We start from the raw sequence: 17,223 nt of genomic DNA, 5'->3' as shown, positions 1-17,223 counted from the left end.
TTCACCCAGAAGCTCAGCGTAACCTATGGAGAGTGCAGCACAAGATCGAATGTGCTCTCAATAAATAGGCAGCCACATTCTACACCAACTTCAATTTCTGAGTGGTCTCAACACATAGAGTGGATTAGTTGCCTAATCTTGAAGTGACAGGGGCATGGAGAAGTGCAGCAAGATCTGCGTCCAAAAGGAATAGTTGCCTCACAACACTCAGATAAAAAGGAGTGTTTGTTGGCTGAGACTGCTACCCTTGTATGCAGTAGCTGATTTTGGGGTAAACTACTTCCTACATTTCAAATGTGTGTCACAAATGGCAGCACCCTTACTTGGGTGAAGATGTAGTTTTGTCAATTTCTGCAGTTGCTTCTTCCAGCCCAATGTCTCATCTTCATTGAGCTTTAGCCTGCTAGCTCTATTCAAACAGATGGTCATCTGTTTCACTGTATCTGCAGTAGAGATGGATATTGCCAACACACTGAAGGTGCCTCATCCAGGGTCTAGTTACTAACCTCCCTAACCAATGGGTATCCATGTTGAACAGGATGGGGAACAGAATACAAGAACCTTCTCATTGGATGAACAATTTCCTTTAATAGCCCTCTAGGTCCTTTCAGGCAAATAGAAGAAGAGCCACTATAAAGCTATCCTGCTGTGCGTCACAAATGTTTCAACAGCACCTTATAGTCAGTGGTCTCAAATAATCAATCCAATAAAGTCAGCATTGGTTGAATGGCAGGGAGTCTAAATTCTCACACACACCCTTGCACCTACAGATGGGTCTCATCAGGACATGCTTGAGGTACCTTGCCAGGGCAGCATGGAGAAGCTTAGACTGTCATTGTCTGAATTGTACCCATTCTGTGAATAAATAGAGTACGTTAGTCTCCAGGGCCATGAAGCTAGCTTTGTATTCATTTGAAAAAATAACACAGAGTAGCTGATATTTCAAGGTAACTGTGGATGTGCACCTGCATGTCAGAGAGCAACTAGAGTCTGGTCTTCAGATACTAGTTTGTGTAGACTGCTAAGGCTTTATTACTGAATTAGGGTATCTGTTTACAATAGCTTTTTAAAATAATATTTTAGTCATTTTAGATGGTGCTGCTTGTGAAGCACTCTGGTTAGGTATTGGTTATGAAAAGCCTTATGTGCAGAATCATTAGTTAGTTTCAGCAACTGGATAAAGCTATTTTTTCTTCATGAAGCCCAATCACTTTTTTTATGCAAATTTGCACTTGGGATGCCCCTGTCCCCCCTTGCAGAAGCCCTCTCATATTCAGGCTCAATAAAATTAAAAAAAAAAAAAAAGCACAAAAGATCAAAGAGAATAAGACCAACGTTCAGCAGGAAGGTGTACCCCCCACAGCGCACACCCTATGTTTTGCTCGCTTTTTCTTGTAGGCCCCCAATCTCTTGGTTCTTAGTGCGATGTTCCAGGACTGACCTTCATCACACTGACTATCTAGGCTAAATTAAAAGATAAATAATTAAATAATAAATCCTTTCTTCCTTTGGTTGGATAAATGCTACCTCAGTCTCTGAGAAGTACATATTTTAACCATCTAAGACACTGGAATGTTTAAGGGTGTTCTGTAGATATAGCTTTATAAAAGGCTTAAATGAGTCTGAGAGAGGCTTAATACCCAGTACTTACTTTTATATTGGGGGTAATTTGTTTATTTTTATATGAACTTCCAATTTTTTTAATTTCTGGGAATCTCTTTGAGAATGTTTTGTGAGACATTCAGTAAGGATGACACATGTTAAGTTCCTTGGGAGTGTAAAAACACCTGTTTAACATAAATGTATTGAAGTTGTAGCAGTGGGCTGACCATTCATCCATTAATGCGGCTCAATTTATCATGGCATTTAGGTCTACATTTTAAAATGTTACTGGTGATTTTGGGTGGCCAACTTGAGATGCCTTAAAGCACTCGCTGGAAATCAGATCCTTTAGAGATGTCATTTTGGGGTCCCCAAAATTTAGAAATCTAAAGTCAGTCCTTGAAAATTTAAGCATGACAACATAGGTTATATCAGGAACCATATGGTAGATCTAATACTACTAAGCATTTATACAGTGCTTTACTTATTAAAGCTCTGAACAACTACTTATTAATCCTCACCACCCAACTGTAGGATTACTCGCATCCCCAGTTTTCAAATAGTGGCCAATAATAGCCAATCTATTAGACTACATAGATAGGAGGGAAAATTACATATCCAATTTTATATGTGTGTGGCTTGAAGTCTGTAATATAAGAGCCATTCAGAATTGACTGTGCATATTAAAAATGCCTGAATGGTGGTATATAATAGCTTGTGTACTCTAAAATACACAGGGGAGTCATACTAGCAAGAAAACACATGGAAATGATTCTATATATAGTGCATGCTATTTGTGATGCTCTAATATATAGAGAGAGATTTTTATCTGTTAGCACTTAGCTATGTATTATTTCATTGATGATATATAATTACTTATATTACCTCAGATCAGACAGATATTGCCACACCCAGAGTACTTTGTGAGATGCATTTCCAAGTCAGAACTTGGGTCGGTTTTCAACCTCTCATAGATATGGGAACATAAGAATATTTCAATTGTTATAAAGTACTTTCATTAAAAGTAATCTTATAGGAAAATACTTTATTTTGGTTCTCAGGATGTCAAATTATGCTGATACTGTTTAGTTATCACAATGTTTTAGTATTAATTAAGAGATAAGGCCAATAGTACTAGTGTCTTACTCTCTTGATCTTAGCTTGAGACAATAATATAGCTTGGGTACGTATTCCAACCAACCTGAATCTAAAATGGAGATAAAGCCTTTTCTTTTATATAACAATGCAAACAGAAACAAACACCACCACCCCCGAAAACCCCACAAACAGGTATTTAAATGAATCACAATGTTTGCATATTTGAAATTGCAAATAGGAAAGAAATGTACAAGCTAAGGTTCTATCTGCAGCATTAACATGGCCATGTTCCAAACTTTACATGCATTTTTATACTATAGATTATATACTATGAATAGTAATATATGACATACTATCAATTGGAAATCTAGTCAATTTTAAGAAGTTATATTAAGTTCAGGTATCACCCTTTCCCTGAGCCCCTTGCCAGTTTGCGTGGTTTTACAGTAACATTTCAATTTTCTTACTGCCTGTTACTTTGGGAAAACAAAATAATTAATTGAATAAAGCCCTGAGGCAGCAAAGCACTTTAAATACGTGTGATGTCACACTGAAGACAATGACCGCACAATGACCGCACAAGTGGTGGGGGCTGTTGGCTGGCTGGTTGGAAAAGGTGTGTCCCTTTAAGGGCTAGAGAGTGACTTTTTCCTGCAGTTTCAGACCAGATTAGTGCAGGGACACTGGCCCATTCCTCCCCCGCACACCGGTGACCGGAAGAGAGAAGGGACCATATAGATCCATGCCGGTGCAGGAAAAGCCCCCTTTTACCTGCACCAGGCAGAGCAGGGACTAGCTGTAGAGGGAAAGAGTGTATCTAACTGTCCACAAATTAATCAAGCTGGGTTTTTTTCTCATCTTTTTCAATTATAGTACTTGTATATTACTCATATCATTAGTAGATAAATCTTCTGACAGAAGTGTGATTTCTAAGCTGACGGTTTCCCTTTAAGACATAATAAACACACACCCCACTCAACCCAACCTAAAAAAACCCTAGAAAACAAAAACATGTGTATAAGGCAGGTGATACATAAAGTTGCTGCCTGAGTGGAGACAGGTTTTCTGTTCATGATGACTATAGGTAACAAAATTTTCTTTAATGAAAGTTTAGAACTTGCAAAATACAGTAAAAGGCAGCAAAATTGCAGAAAAACCATGTGCTCAGGCGATGTGCAGTAGGTTCTGTACTTGGGGGAGTTTTTTGGGGTTGCGGTTATGTTAGGGCTATTGTCTTTGTTTGGAAGTTTTGGATAATTTTCTGTGTAGATTTCATTGAGATATTTTCACTATTTCTCATGTAAATTACAGTTTTGCATCTATATTAGGGGCTTTTGCTGACATTGCTATGCTGGTCAGAGATCATATGTGTTCACACCCTGGACTGACAGCTGCGATGGCAAAACTTGGGAGTGTAAAACTGGCCTTTATCAACTGTAAAGGTCAGACAGGCAAAATCCACAATGAGATCACAAACCACAACTATTTAGCTTCTGATTAAAATCTTAACAGGTTGCCACTGAATGTGCTCAGAAGTGTATCTTCAATCACTTATATCTTTGGAGTTTTTTACATTTTCAAAAAGAAAATTAATGGCCAATAGCCTTCAGTTTAAGACCTAGTACATGCCAAGTTTCAACCTTCAGCTGTTCTTTATGGCAGTTCTGTTCAAAAGTGGGGTTAGATTTCTCTATTCTCATGGGGGAGAGAGGGAAATTGTCATTTTCCCATAATTCCAAGATGGCTGAGATTTTGATCATATTTGTCAGAAAAATTTATCTATAGGCATATACAGCATGCATGCAACATTTTTGACCCAAAAGATGAATGTTCTGGAGAGCTATGAGAAAATGCAAACTATATTAGGAGTTATAATGGAAACTTACATATAGTGGACTCTAAAATAAATTTTTTATCCAGCATTTGGTGCTAAAAATAGTCTTGTTTCTCTGACACAAAATTAATTTTAGTTTACCATAGCCATTTTTCATCTGTAGTATAAAGAATGGCTCTTGTACCAGTAATCTGGCCTTCTGTCCTGTTTAGAGTGATTTTTTTAACATTTTCCAGCTTTGTTCTTACCTGTCCCATGCATGTACAGCTTTCTATAATTACACACACTGTGCAGCCAGAGAAGTGTGTACATGTGGGTGCATTTTTTATCTAATATAAAATATTCTAAAAATAGATGGAACTTTAGTATGTTTACATAGGGAGATGTTCCCCATCAAGACCTTCTAACTTTAAATTAAATGAGATTAGCCATCAGTATCAAATCATATTCAGATAATGGACCAAGTCCTGCTCACTTAACTCATGAGTTCAATGAGATTGCCAGCCTTAGACAAGTAGTCCCTTTGATTTCTACAGGGCTAATTATATAAAGGCTATTGAGATGAGTAAAGCAAACATGACTTATAGAATAAGCAGAATTAGATTTTAAAATGAATTAAAATCTCAAAGCTTGTCTGTAAATGTTGCAGAATTCTAGAATCCACCCTGTGTAAGGTATTTCTTGTGATTTTACTGACTTTACATGCATTCTTCTTACCTTTGAAAAACTAGTTATTGGAAAAGATGATGCCAGGTTTGATCTCAGTTGTACTACTATAAGATGAGGGGGTACTCTACCGACTCCAACAAAGTTACTGCAGATTTACACTTGTTTACCTGAGATCAGAAGCTGGCCCTCTGTGGTTCCCCTACGGTGAAACTATTTAGGTTGAAAAACTAAATATACAGCCAAATCCTGCTCAACTTATCTAGTTACAGAAGTTCCACTGAAGTCAACATCTGTAGGTTTGGGCCCATAATGTAGAAAGTTAAATCACAGTTAATGCATGGAACTAATGCAAAATAAATTAACTAGATAAAAATAGTCATGATTAATCGAGTTTAAACAATAATAGAATATCAGTTTAAATGTATAATAATACACATATATTCATACAAGTCCACTTAGTCCTACTGCTTGTTCAGCCAATCACTGAGGCAAACAAGTTTGTTTATATTTATGGAAGATAATGCTGCCTGCTTCTTATTTACAATGTCACCTGAAAACAGGCATTCACATGGCATGTTGTAGCTGGCGTTGCAAGGTATTTGTGTGCCAGATATGCTAAACATTCATATGCCCCTTCATACTTTGACTTGTGGGCTCTAAAGTTTTACATTGTTTTGGTTTTGAGTGCAGTTATATGAAAAAAAATCTATATTTTAAGTTGCACTTTCATGATAGAGATTGCACTACTTGTATGAGGTGAATTGAAAAATACTATTTTTGCAGTGCTAATATTTGTAATAAAAATAATAATCTAAAGTGAGCACTGTTCACTTTGTATTCTATATTGTAATTGAAATCAATATATTTGAAAATGTAGAAAAATATCCAAAAATATTTATAATAAATTTCAATTGGTATTTTATTATTTTTAACTATGTGATTAAAACTGCGATTAATTGCGACTATTTTTAATCTTGCAATTAATTGTGATTATTTTCTTGATCATTTGACAGCTGTAATATAAACCCTGTTTATATTTGCTAGAAAAGTTTCAAAATGTTAGGGTTGTGTTGACAATTGTGTGATATGTTAAAGATGAGATGCTGTAGAAAGTAAATACCCTGGTCATGGTTCAGGTCTCACACCATTAATGTCAGTGGAGTAACATCAGTGTGATCAGAATCAGGCCCGCTCTGTGTTTAGAATAGTGCACCCATTGTTCTGTTCTCACCTTGCTGCTACACATGTGACTTCTAAGAGCTCTAACTTAAGTTACTGTATGTGCATGGAGACAGAGGGTGATGGACCCCCATAGCCTATGTATTCATTTGATTCTTTAAAAAGTAAAAAAAAAAAAAATACATAAAAATTGCCACTTAAAAGTTATTGCATTTTCATGAAGCTTCTAATTTTCACAATCTCAACAGCATGCAATACAGAACATGCTATTCAGAGCATTTACAAGGTGACTTCAGTACATACATAATCCCAGTTTATGGACTTTTTGATTTTGCTCACCTAAAAATGCAAGAAGCCACAAGAGAACACACACAAAAGGTCCCATACATGATTCATGTTCTGTTTCAAAGCTTCAAGCCAGCTACAGTACTTCACCAAACACCATCACTGTAACTTTGGCACAACCAGATTCTTGACATTGCCAGGTACCCCTAAGAGTTGGCATCTCTTTGCAAAATTGACCTCTTGTTTACATTTTTATACTAATCACCTTACTGACCTTTTAGTAGAATTGAATTTATTTGCTTTTGCAGTATCTTACTCTCTACTGTCTGAATATTCAATGTGTTTGTTTTCCCAGAGGGCTAGAGATCACTGGACAAAAGGGTTCAGCAAGAGAGAGTGAAATAAAAAGAGGTTGTGAGTCTTTAACCTTGAGCCTGAAATGAATGTGAACCAAACTCAAGATACTTGGCTTATCTGAAGCTGGGTAAACATTCGAGTATAAGCCCATGCGCTACCAACTGTACTATACCTGTTGAACTTAAAACAGGTCCTATGTATTTCACCTTTATACTGTTGTACGTAGGGGTGATATTTCCTCTATTTAATCTTTTTCTTCTTCTGAGGAAAAAATCTGTAGTATTTAAAAATTGTATATCATTTATTTTTCTTGCCTGATGCAGTATTTTAAGTCTAACTTTCAGGGTGGGACGAAACTGAAGAGCTTTTTTTTATTACAGCTACAGAGAAGAAAGAAGTGGAAACTTATAGCTATGTCAAGAAGTGTTGTCCCCACAGTCTTCTGTTAAAAGCAGTTCATTTTTTCTGTTGTCTCCATTACTGTGAGAAAAGAGGGCTGTATCTCATTGTTTGTCTTCCCTTGGCATTGTCGGCATCATAACAAAAAAAATATCATGACATGAATTCTACGTAGCTCATAACATACCAAGATATCCACAGCAGATGTGTCACCAGCTTTTACACATTGCACAATGAAAGCAAGCTTGTATAGAGCTCTGTAGTGTAATGCTAAACTTAAACGAATAAAATGTTATACAATTATAGACAGTATTTACACATGGGCTCTGATTCAGCAAAGCACTTAAACATGTGCCTGTCTTTAAGCGTTACTCTGATGGGACTACTCAAATTTTTAAAGTTAAGCACATGCTTAAGAGCTTTGTTGAATTGGGACCATATTATTGTAAACAACACATTTTAATTAGCTTAGTGCTAGTTTAAATGGAAGTGCAATTACAATGGCGCCTATGAGTTCAGCAGACCCACCCCCTGTGTGTATTCAGATTTTTTTTCAATGACTTCAATATTAAAAATATTTTTTCTCTTGCTAGCACCAGAGTCAGTATAGCTCTGGGATAATCAGCAGGGTTCTATTGTGCCTCACATGTACTAACGGGATTTTGAATTACATTTCTACTGCAGAATCTTTTACTGGTTGTGAGGGCTGCAGTCAGAAAAAAAAATTCTACTTCTAAAAAGAGTAAAAGTAATCCTGTAAATGAGAAGTCACTGGGGAAGACACACAGAACCACAAGATGCCAAGTCACTTTCAGAAGAGAACAGTATTTTTAAAATGTATATTTTATGTGGAATGTTTATCAGAGAATTCTTTTGTATTTGTGCCTCAACACCTCTTTGATGGGTTTCACTCAAATATCTGAATTACAAAAACATGCCAAGACCTGAGTTGAGTGTTTTGTGTTTCTTCTGATGCTGATGTTCATGTTACTACCTGAAGTTGAGCAGGGAACTGCATTTCAGAAATATTGTGGGTGTTAGATCAATCATAGCTGGGTTAGCACTGAACTCTGAACTTGGGTCTTGACAGGCAGTAAAAGAGGTGGTGATTTTCAAATACTAAATTTAATCCTACAGTTCTCACACTCAGGCAAAACACCCGTTGAGATCAAAGCCTTGGTATGGAATGCAGATTGGACATATTCTGTTTCACAGATTCCAAGACCAGAAGGGCCCATTGTGAACATACAGTCTGACCTCATGTATAACAAGCCATAGAACTTCCTCAAATAGTTCCTAGAGCATATCCAATCTTGCTTTTTAGAATTGCCCGTGATGAAGAATCCATCACGATGCTTGGCAAATTGTTCCAATGGTTCATTACTCTGACTTACTATTACTATAGACCATATTTTCTAATCATTTAATCATTCTTGTGGCTCTTCTCTGAATCCTCTCCAGTTTAAAACTGTGCTCAATAATTTTGTCTACACACACAGTATTCTGTTTGGGCCAATCCTGCAGTCCTTACTTGGGCAGAACTCCCACTGACCATAGCCGGAGTTTTGCCTAGTTAAAGACCTAAATATGAGTTCTGAAGTTTTAAAATCTGTTCCTTCTTTGCTAACCTGTAAAGACTTGAGTACAGATTACTGTGACTGCAGTAACACCTTTGCCCGAGTAAAGGTTGCCGGGTCAATTCAAGCATAATCTTGGATTACTTTTGTTTACATAAAAATTTAATTCACATTTTAAAAAAATCCACTTGACACACTAGAAGCTAAATCTACTAGATTAGAATGAACTATGTTCAAGAGAATGAAAGTGAATTTTTCACACCAATAGATAAGGTGGAGAAAGCTGCCATAACTAAGTGATAAAAAGATTTTTTTTTATTCGGCTAAAGTATCTCATCAAGAAAATATGAAAGAAACAGCATTTTTGAAAATAAATATTACCTTATGAACTCAGTGTACAGTAGGCATGCTTAAAAATTTCTCAAATTAAGATTTTTACCAGACTCCCACTTTATAGATTACCATAAGAAATATGTTGTAAATTATTGTTGGTCTGTGGTGGTTTTGCATTCAGCTTTGCACTTTAGAAAAGGGTACAAAGACTGAGATAACTTAGGGAACTAGCATACCAGCTTTTCTGATCTGGAAATGTAGTTCAAATCCTATCTTAAGTTATGAGTGCAAATGTGTTTCTTAGCCTAGTCCCCATTTGTGCATATTATAAATCCATCATGTGCTATGGCACAATTCAAGAGGATTCTGCTCAAATAAAGCCCACATCTCTAATATCAGGGACTGTGCAGGTCAAATTCTAGGTATTGTATGTTGGCAGATGTAATGAGGTTGTAATATCCTACATAGAGACCAAGTTAGCCACACTTCCTCCTGAAGCTCTGCTTTTCTCCTGCACCCCAACAGTCTCTTGGAGGGCTGGCTCTTCCTGCACCCCAGAACTGCTCAGGCTATTCTGTGCTACTCTGCCAGTCTATTTCCCTCCCTCCCTCCCTTCTAAAACACACAGCCATAGCGAAGAGATGATCACATTAACATTCTGTTTTGTGCTTGTTTCCCTGCTGTTACCATATGCCTTTGGCTAAGTAGGGAGTGGTGTGTGGACTGACTGGGGGCTATCTACTTGCAGTCCATCACCCCCATGCTATTGATAAGAGTTTAGATATGTGATAAATGATTATTTTGGAGGGCATAAACCAGGAAAAAAGATAGGAGAAAGCAAATCCAAATCAGCCTCTAAATCTGTCCGATCTTTCTCCAGTATTGCCACACATTTATAAGCCACTGGCTGAAGCTTTGAAACTCAGGCAGGCTCGCTGATGGTTGATAGTATAAGAACCTAGATAGATATTACCTGCTAAATCACACCAGTATGTTGACTGAACCATTCCACTTCTATGACACAGGCCTCTGCCAGCTAGAAGAAAACTCTAAAGTTTATCTATAACTACTTTGTAGGCCAGCCACTAATGGGTAATCAAACATAGAGCAGTAATATGCATGTGTATCACCCAGTACATTTCAAACTTACCTGGAGAAGCTTTCACAATGCCTGCCTACACCTTTTCTGCCTGTGCCATTGGTCTCTCACTCTAATAAACACTAAAAATTCACTGATAAATTAAGGGATGAGTGAAAAAATTAGAACTCATACTTAGTCATAAAACATTGCCTACAGTTCATATTTTTGCCATTCTGTTTTTTCCTTTGGCTTTTCCCCTCAAAAGTTGTGTTTTCTCACTAATAACATGTAGTGCAACCCTTCACTTCTTTTCTGACCCGATGGATTGGTCAACAGGCTTCCTCCTCGTCCCCACCCCAAACACAGAACACTGACTGCCCCCCCACCCCCAGCAATGCTCTCTCCTTTTGCTCCGTCAGTTCCTACTAGCAGCACTGCTGCTGTGAAAGCCTAGTTGCTGATGTTAGTCGCTTTCTTTCACCTGTCTTCTTACTGATGGGGGCTAAAAATAATAGTCATCTTAGCATAATAAGCTGACATAATTTAAGGACTGCAGACATGGCATAAAATGTACAGCTTTCAGAATTTAACCTTATGAAGGATATTTGCAACTGAGACACAGAAAAAGAAAGAACTTGCTATTCTATGCAACCCAACAATCAATACATTATTTTGTAGAAGGTCTTTATATAGTAAAAAAAAATTAAACGGCTAAAACAGTGGGTCTATACTCGAGTGTTTACTTCACATATGCATGAAGGGAAAAAAAAAAGTTGGATCAACAATTCTGTGTTCACATTATCCAGGCTTCCAAGTGTCGTCGTTGTGTGCCAGTTATCTGTGTTTGTGTGGTAACTGTGTCCCCATTTTGTGGTAGCATGGGTTTGCCTAGTATTTTGTCTGCTTGGCTTTTTGTGCTCGTGGCTGCCTTCATTTTGCTTTTGCTTTGAAAACATTTTTTTTCCTGTTTGTACATTTGGCTCCTCTTTGTGTGTGTGTGTGTGTGTGTGTGTCTCATACGTACCGATCTGACTGTGTTTTGTGCTTTCCCCTTTGTGAAGTGTGATATGTTATATGTTGGGTTTTTTACGATACAAATGAGACTTTTTTTTTAAAAAAAAGCCTTTCTACTTACTCACTGCAAAACTATCAACATGCATGGTTCTACATTTGCATTAAAATTAACATGGCTTGTCTTTTACTAGGGATGTACCACATGAGTGGACGTTCGCTTTCTTTAACTGGTGCTTCCCATCAGTTCTTTGATGGCTTTAAACTCAATTTGTTTTAATATTGCAGTTTGTACAGACACTCTAAATGCACAAAACTGAGCCACTTGTTTATGCATATAACATCCAGAGACTATGGACTTCAGCTGCCTGCACTGCCCTAACCATATGCTACATTTTTCAAAAAGTATTCTCTAGCAGTGTTCTCTAAAGGTTGTTACCTCTGACATCTCTTTCCTCTTTTTCCTCTCAGATCCGCGTCGTGAAGGCATTCCGTAGCTCTCTCTATGAAGGGTTAGAAAAACCAGAATCTAGAACCTCCATTCACAACTTTATGACTCATCCTGAATTTAGGATAGAAGATTCCCAACCCCACATCCCACTCATCGATGACACAGACCTAGAAGAAGACCCTGCTCTCAAGCAAAACTCTAGCCCACCGTCTTCGCTGAACAAAAACAACAGTGCTATCGACAGTGGAATAAATCTTACAACTGACACAAGTAAATCAGCTACCTCTTCTAGTCCAGGAAGCCCAATACATAGCCTGGAGACATCACTTTAGCTGAAAGTTCACTGCAAAAAATAAATAAATAAAACAGCGACAGAAGTATATATATAGATAGATAGATAGATATATAAAAAACTGTGCTGGCTGAGAAGCTGTTTGAACTCTTACTCACTTTGTGACAAGTGAATGGATTGCTGATCACAGTGGTTTTGGGGAAAGAATGAATGGCTGATTTACATACCCCTTTTTGCTCCCTTGCAGAAAAACAAAAACAAAGAACCCTCCTGCATGAATGTACGGTGCACTTCCAGCCCCCACCCCGCTCTCTCTCATGCTCACTGGCTCTCTCTCTCTCTCTTTTTTTAAGCAGTAAATGCAGAGGACTTTTTTCTGAGGCTATTTATCCAATTCACTGGTCTGTGAGTTTTTTGAAATGCTTGTGTGGCATGGATTCAGTTGTATAGATTAATTTAAATAATGGTTTTGAAGTTGCAAAGCTTAACTTGCACAGTAGATTTGCACCAGTTGGACAGAGAAACTTAATAAACATTTATGAGATTATATAGAGAGATATATACATAGAAATATATACATAATTAACTATATATATGTATATATCTATCTATCTATATAGTTATATATAAAGTTTCTTTGTTGGCATGTTGCCTTGTTTCTGCTCAAATTGCTCTGACTATTTTAACTTATTTATGTCCTAAAAAAAAAAGAATGTAATTTGTTTACAAACCTGTAGATAATATCCTTAACTATTTGTAGGATTAAGAAAGCACTTCCTGCCGAAGTAGTATAAAAATTGCTCAGCTCTTTGAAAACTTCTGTAATATTGCACCTTGGATGTTTTATTACAACCGTGTTCTGATTTTGCCTGCCCTTTTTTTTTTTTCTTTCTTTCTTTTGGTTAAATAATGTAGATACTGCTAGCAAATAACAAAAGAAGCCAAAATGTAACACATTGGATGTAGCATTGTTATCCTATATATAGGGCAGTGACCAGGCTTCCTTTGTTTCAAATACAAAGTTGAAATGATCAGGTTTTCTTCCCCCCCACCCCCCGTTTTTTTTTTTTTTTTAAATAAATAAATTGCTTGAACTTGTTTCGGTGCAACACTCAATGATGGAGGCCATTTCATTGTTTCAGTGTATTGCAATGGCTTCTTTAAAGTATTTTTTTTAAAAAGTTGTTATATGAAACTCAGTTTAGTTTATGAATAACAATTCAAAGATAAGTTATATTTGGCTTTGTGTATGGAGATCAAACTAGTGTTGAAATATTGTGATATATTGTGTTGATTCTTTTCAGTTAGTAATTAAGACATTTATTTCCTTATTAATTACAAGACTATGGGCTGTTGGCATTTTGGATGGAAAATCACTATGGTTTGTTGCTTTGACTTTTTAAAAGAAAAAGATAATCATTTTCTGCACTATCTAGATCTGAATGAAATTTTATGAAGTGTATACTGAAATGTGCTTTGTGTGATTTTTTTTTATCAAGCTTGTCTTCCTGTAGTCACAAAATATACTGTAGCTAATTAACAAAGTTGTTTTACCTATGTATTGAGCTTTCTACAAGGGAAGCTGTTTTGAAAACCTGCAGTATCATGGGTGAGAAATATTTTTCAAGATGGTAACAGCCCTGGTAACTTAAATTTATGAGCTTATATAATCACTATGTCAACCACTTGAATGCTAAGCACTTTGTGGGTCACAGATTTTTCATAAATAATTTTGTATTTAATACAAAGTTTGCTTCAAGAATTTTCAGCAAGCATATGATCTTTTCCATAATCTTGTACAGTGCAAAAGACGTTTTGAATAACATGATCAATTATGCCAGAAAAACACTTTCAAACTAGCTTGATAAATTGATTTGTTGTTGTATTGTGTTGTTTTAAAGTTGGCTAAGAAAGCGGTGCATCTCTGCAGTCACAAGAACTATTCCAAGCCAGAGAACTCTCCAAACAATATTAGACTCCTGGCCAAACTGCAGATTGAAATGACTAAAACAGTTTTCAGGGTGCATCAGGACTATTCAGCCAGGTAAAACTCTAATCAGCTTCAATTGCCAGCTTCCGGACTTTTGTGCAGAAGCTTGAATGTTTTTTTGGCTCAGACTCATAGCTCACTATCTGATTCAAACTTTTCACTGAACAGCAGATCTTTCAAGGCTTACAGAACTGTTTTCAACAGATACCGTTACTCATTTCTTAACAGTAAAAGCTGGCATGACAACATAATTGAATTTAGCTAATTCTTAGTAGCAAAGTGATTGAAACTTAGTAAGCATTGTTCCTTGGATTGTAAATACAGGGACTGACCTTTGTATAACATGTATTGGGTTTCTATGGCCTATTTGGGATACCATGTTCAGAAAAAAACGTTTTCCGTTCTATTTATAGGGAAGAGCCTCTGTCATTGCATTGGACTTGAGCAGCTACAAAATCTGTCAGTACTGGAACATAATTGTCAATAACTTAACAATGATGATTGGCTTTTATTTTCAAGCTGTTTTTTTCTTCAGATTCTTTCTGTTTCATTTGATTTAATTTTCGTCGAGTAGAACCCCTTCAGAATACCAATAGGGTACCATTTGCAGACTTGAAAAACTGTTTAAAAATAAATGAACACAGCATTCTGTGTGTATATATAGTAACAGCATATATAAACTGAGATGCATAGAAAACTTGGGCTTCTGTGAGCAGAGACTGTGCTTTATGTATATGATAAATGATAGACTTTTTTAAAAAAAACATAGAATAGTTATGACCTTTCAAACTACAAGTCATGCATCACAATTCATTTCTTTTATTGCTTGACCTCTCTGTGATGGGAACAATGGATCAAAAACCAAAATGATCAGTTTGTTAAAATTCACTGCAATATATAAATGCTTGCTCTCTACATACTGTACTTAGCAGCATGAGATTTGTGGAAAACAATACAGTGGTACATTTGGCAATCCGTCCCATTAGGGGTTATTAATATATATTAATTCATCTGTTTTTATGAATTTTTTTATCTAGAAAATAATTGTAAATAAAGAACTTACTGTCTCTGTTCATTTAATACTATGCAAAAGGTTATGCTTTCTATTGTTTATTCTTATTCCTACAGTGTGATGCTGGAATGTTTGTGGTTTAAAAAAACAAAAAAACAAACAACAAAAAAAAGACAAAAGTAAGTAAAATATGTGATGTAAATTATTTTATAGTTTGAAACAAAATGATAAAGTTTTATTCTTGCTGCTTACTGTCTAATAGATATCTCCTGGCAGGAGCACAAGTGGAAAATTAAATAAAAATAAATTCACAAAGCAGCATGAACAATAATGGTCTGAACTTAACATCCTTCTTTATTTTCACTTTACATCAATAAAACATAACTTGAACCCCATGGGCATATTTTAATGCAAAGGGTGTGTGTGTGTTTGCACGCATGCATGCTTTTTCTCGGGGGTGGGGGGGAGTAATGGTATGAAAATGACTGTGAAAGCCTCTCATCGTAAAGCGCTTACAATGACAACCTTAGGTCTGCACCACATACCCTGACAAGCCAGCCCAGATCACCATTGCTCCTAACAAACTGTGGTGCTAGCAATCAGTGACAGAGATTGCAATTCCTAACTGAGGTTTTGCAGTCTGGTTCCACTACTTTGTCCATGTAGTGGTGGCTTGGGGTGCTGGGGATCAGAGGTAAGATGTGCCTATTGTTTTATGTGTGTGTTGGTAGTGATGAAGCCCCTACATAGGAGGCTTGTGTAGTTTAACATTAGCCGTGCATTGAGTGTATATTTTAATACAAATGAGGTACCTTTTCCTACCACTTTTGCACTCGTGGTGGTCGTTTTAGTATATCTGTCTTGATATGTTTCGTCATTCCTCTTCACCTCCATATTGGCCCCAGTAATCATATTAAAGCACGCACCAATGCTTTTTCCACTCCATGGGGTTCAGTCTAGAATCTGAATCCCTCCCTTTGAAAGAAGGACCCTCAAGCTTTTGGGATATGCCCATTCTGCATTTGATGTTGCAGGGCCTTTTGTTCTTGTTAGCACACAGGGCTTGATTTGTCCAAACTCCTCTCAATGCAGGGATGCAAAAAGCCATGGGGAGCTGGTTATGATTCTCTAATTCTGCAAAATCCTGCCCCTGCCATGAATTAAAACAGCCTAGGGGCTGCTCTAACTTACCCCACTGGCATAAGAGTCACTGCTGGAGGAATGGCAAAGCAGAATGAAGCTTTGCTATGTCCCTACCCTCCCCAGTATACCCCACATGCCAGGAGTAGTAGAGGGCAACTGATATAGAAGCTGGCTTTACCAGTTTTGAATTCCCTCACACCAGAGGAATACTCTGCTGCTTTGCACCCTCTAAGTTGCAGAAGCAGAGAAGGTGAATCTATCCAAATATCCTGACAATAATTCTCATCCAAGCTGCTGAAAAAATATATCCCTTCACAGAGGAAATGTGCCTCTCTCTCTTTTGAAGAGAAGGCTTTGAAAAAATGTGTGTCCTATTTTCTCTCTTAGGCCAGTCTACCCGTTTTTATAATGGGCACTTTCTAAAGAAGGGCTTCTTTGGCTTTCGTTATTAGCAGGCTGAAATAAGACTTACTAAAGCAGGGAATAAAATTGGCAATGCTGTCTCAAAGCACCATTTTCAAAAGCACCTACGTGACTTATAAGATCAATTCCCATTGAAAGCCAGTGGGAATTAGGCACTTCAAAATATCTACCCATAAACCTTAACCACGTGCTTGGTTCTGAAAAAATGTATTGAGGAAAATTACTCTTTTTCAAAATGAAAACTCCCTAAGTAATTTAATTACTGACAGGCTAGTAGCTTTCTTGGAGAACTCATGCATTCCCAGAACAACTTCAGTGCCTCTAAGCCACTACATCTAGTTGTCATCCTGCTCTTGTAGCTCTCCTTATGTTTCCCCTGACTGCAGTCAGCAGGCTTGAAACACTTTTTGGTTGCCCTACCTTTGTTTTAAAATCTAATATGTGATATTTTTCCTGTTTCCACTTCCTTTATGTTGTTTGGGTGGAA

The 17,223-nt window shown here is 36.9% G+C and overlaps 1 protein-coding gene across 8 annotated transcripts in view; it reads left to right on the top strand.

Moving 5' to 3' along the window:
- Positions 1 to 15,579, top strand: part of ATP2B2 (ATPase plasma membrane Ca2+ transporting 2) — a 422,382-nt gene extending 406,803 nt beyond the window's left edge. For 5 of the 8 annotated variants that reach the window (XM_078853700.1, XM_073352327.2, XM_073352326.2 and 2 more), the window contains one exon: positions 11,897 to 15,579. In XM_078853700.1, coding sequence (XP_078709826.1) covers positions 11,897 to 12,208 — 312 coding nt within the window. In that variant the 3' untranslated portion in view covers positions 12,209 to 15,579. The remainder of the gene's footprint in view (positions 1 to 11,896) is intronic. The other 3 variants (XM_073352329.2, XM_073352332.2, XM_073352333.2) reach the window with 1 other exon arrangement.
- Positions 15,580 to 17,223: the final 1,644 nt, after the last annotated feature.

Source organism: Lepidochelys kempii, chromosome 7 (genome assembly GCF_965140285.1).
Source record: "Lepidochelys kempii isolate rLepKem1 chromosome 7, rLepKem1.hap1, whole genome shotgun sequence".
NCBI lineage: Eukaryota > Metazoa > Chordata > Testudines > Cheloniidae > Lepidochelys > Lepidochelys kempii.
This window is presented reverse-complemented; position numbering and strand designations above follow the sequence as displayed.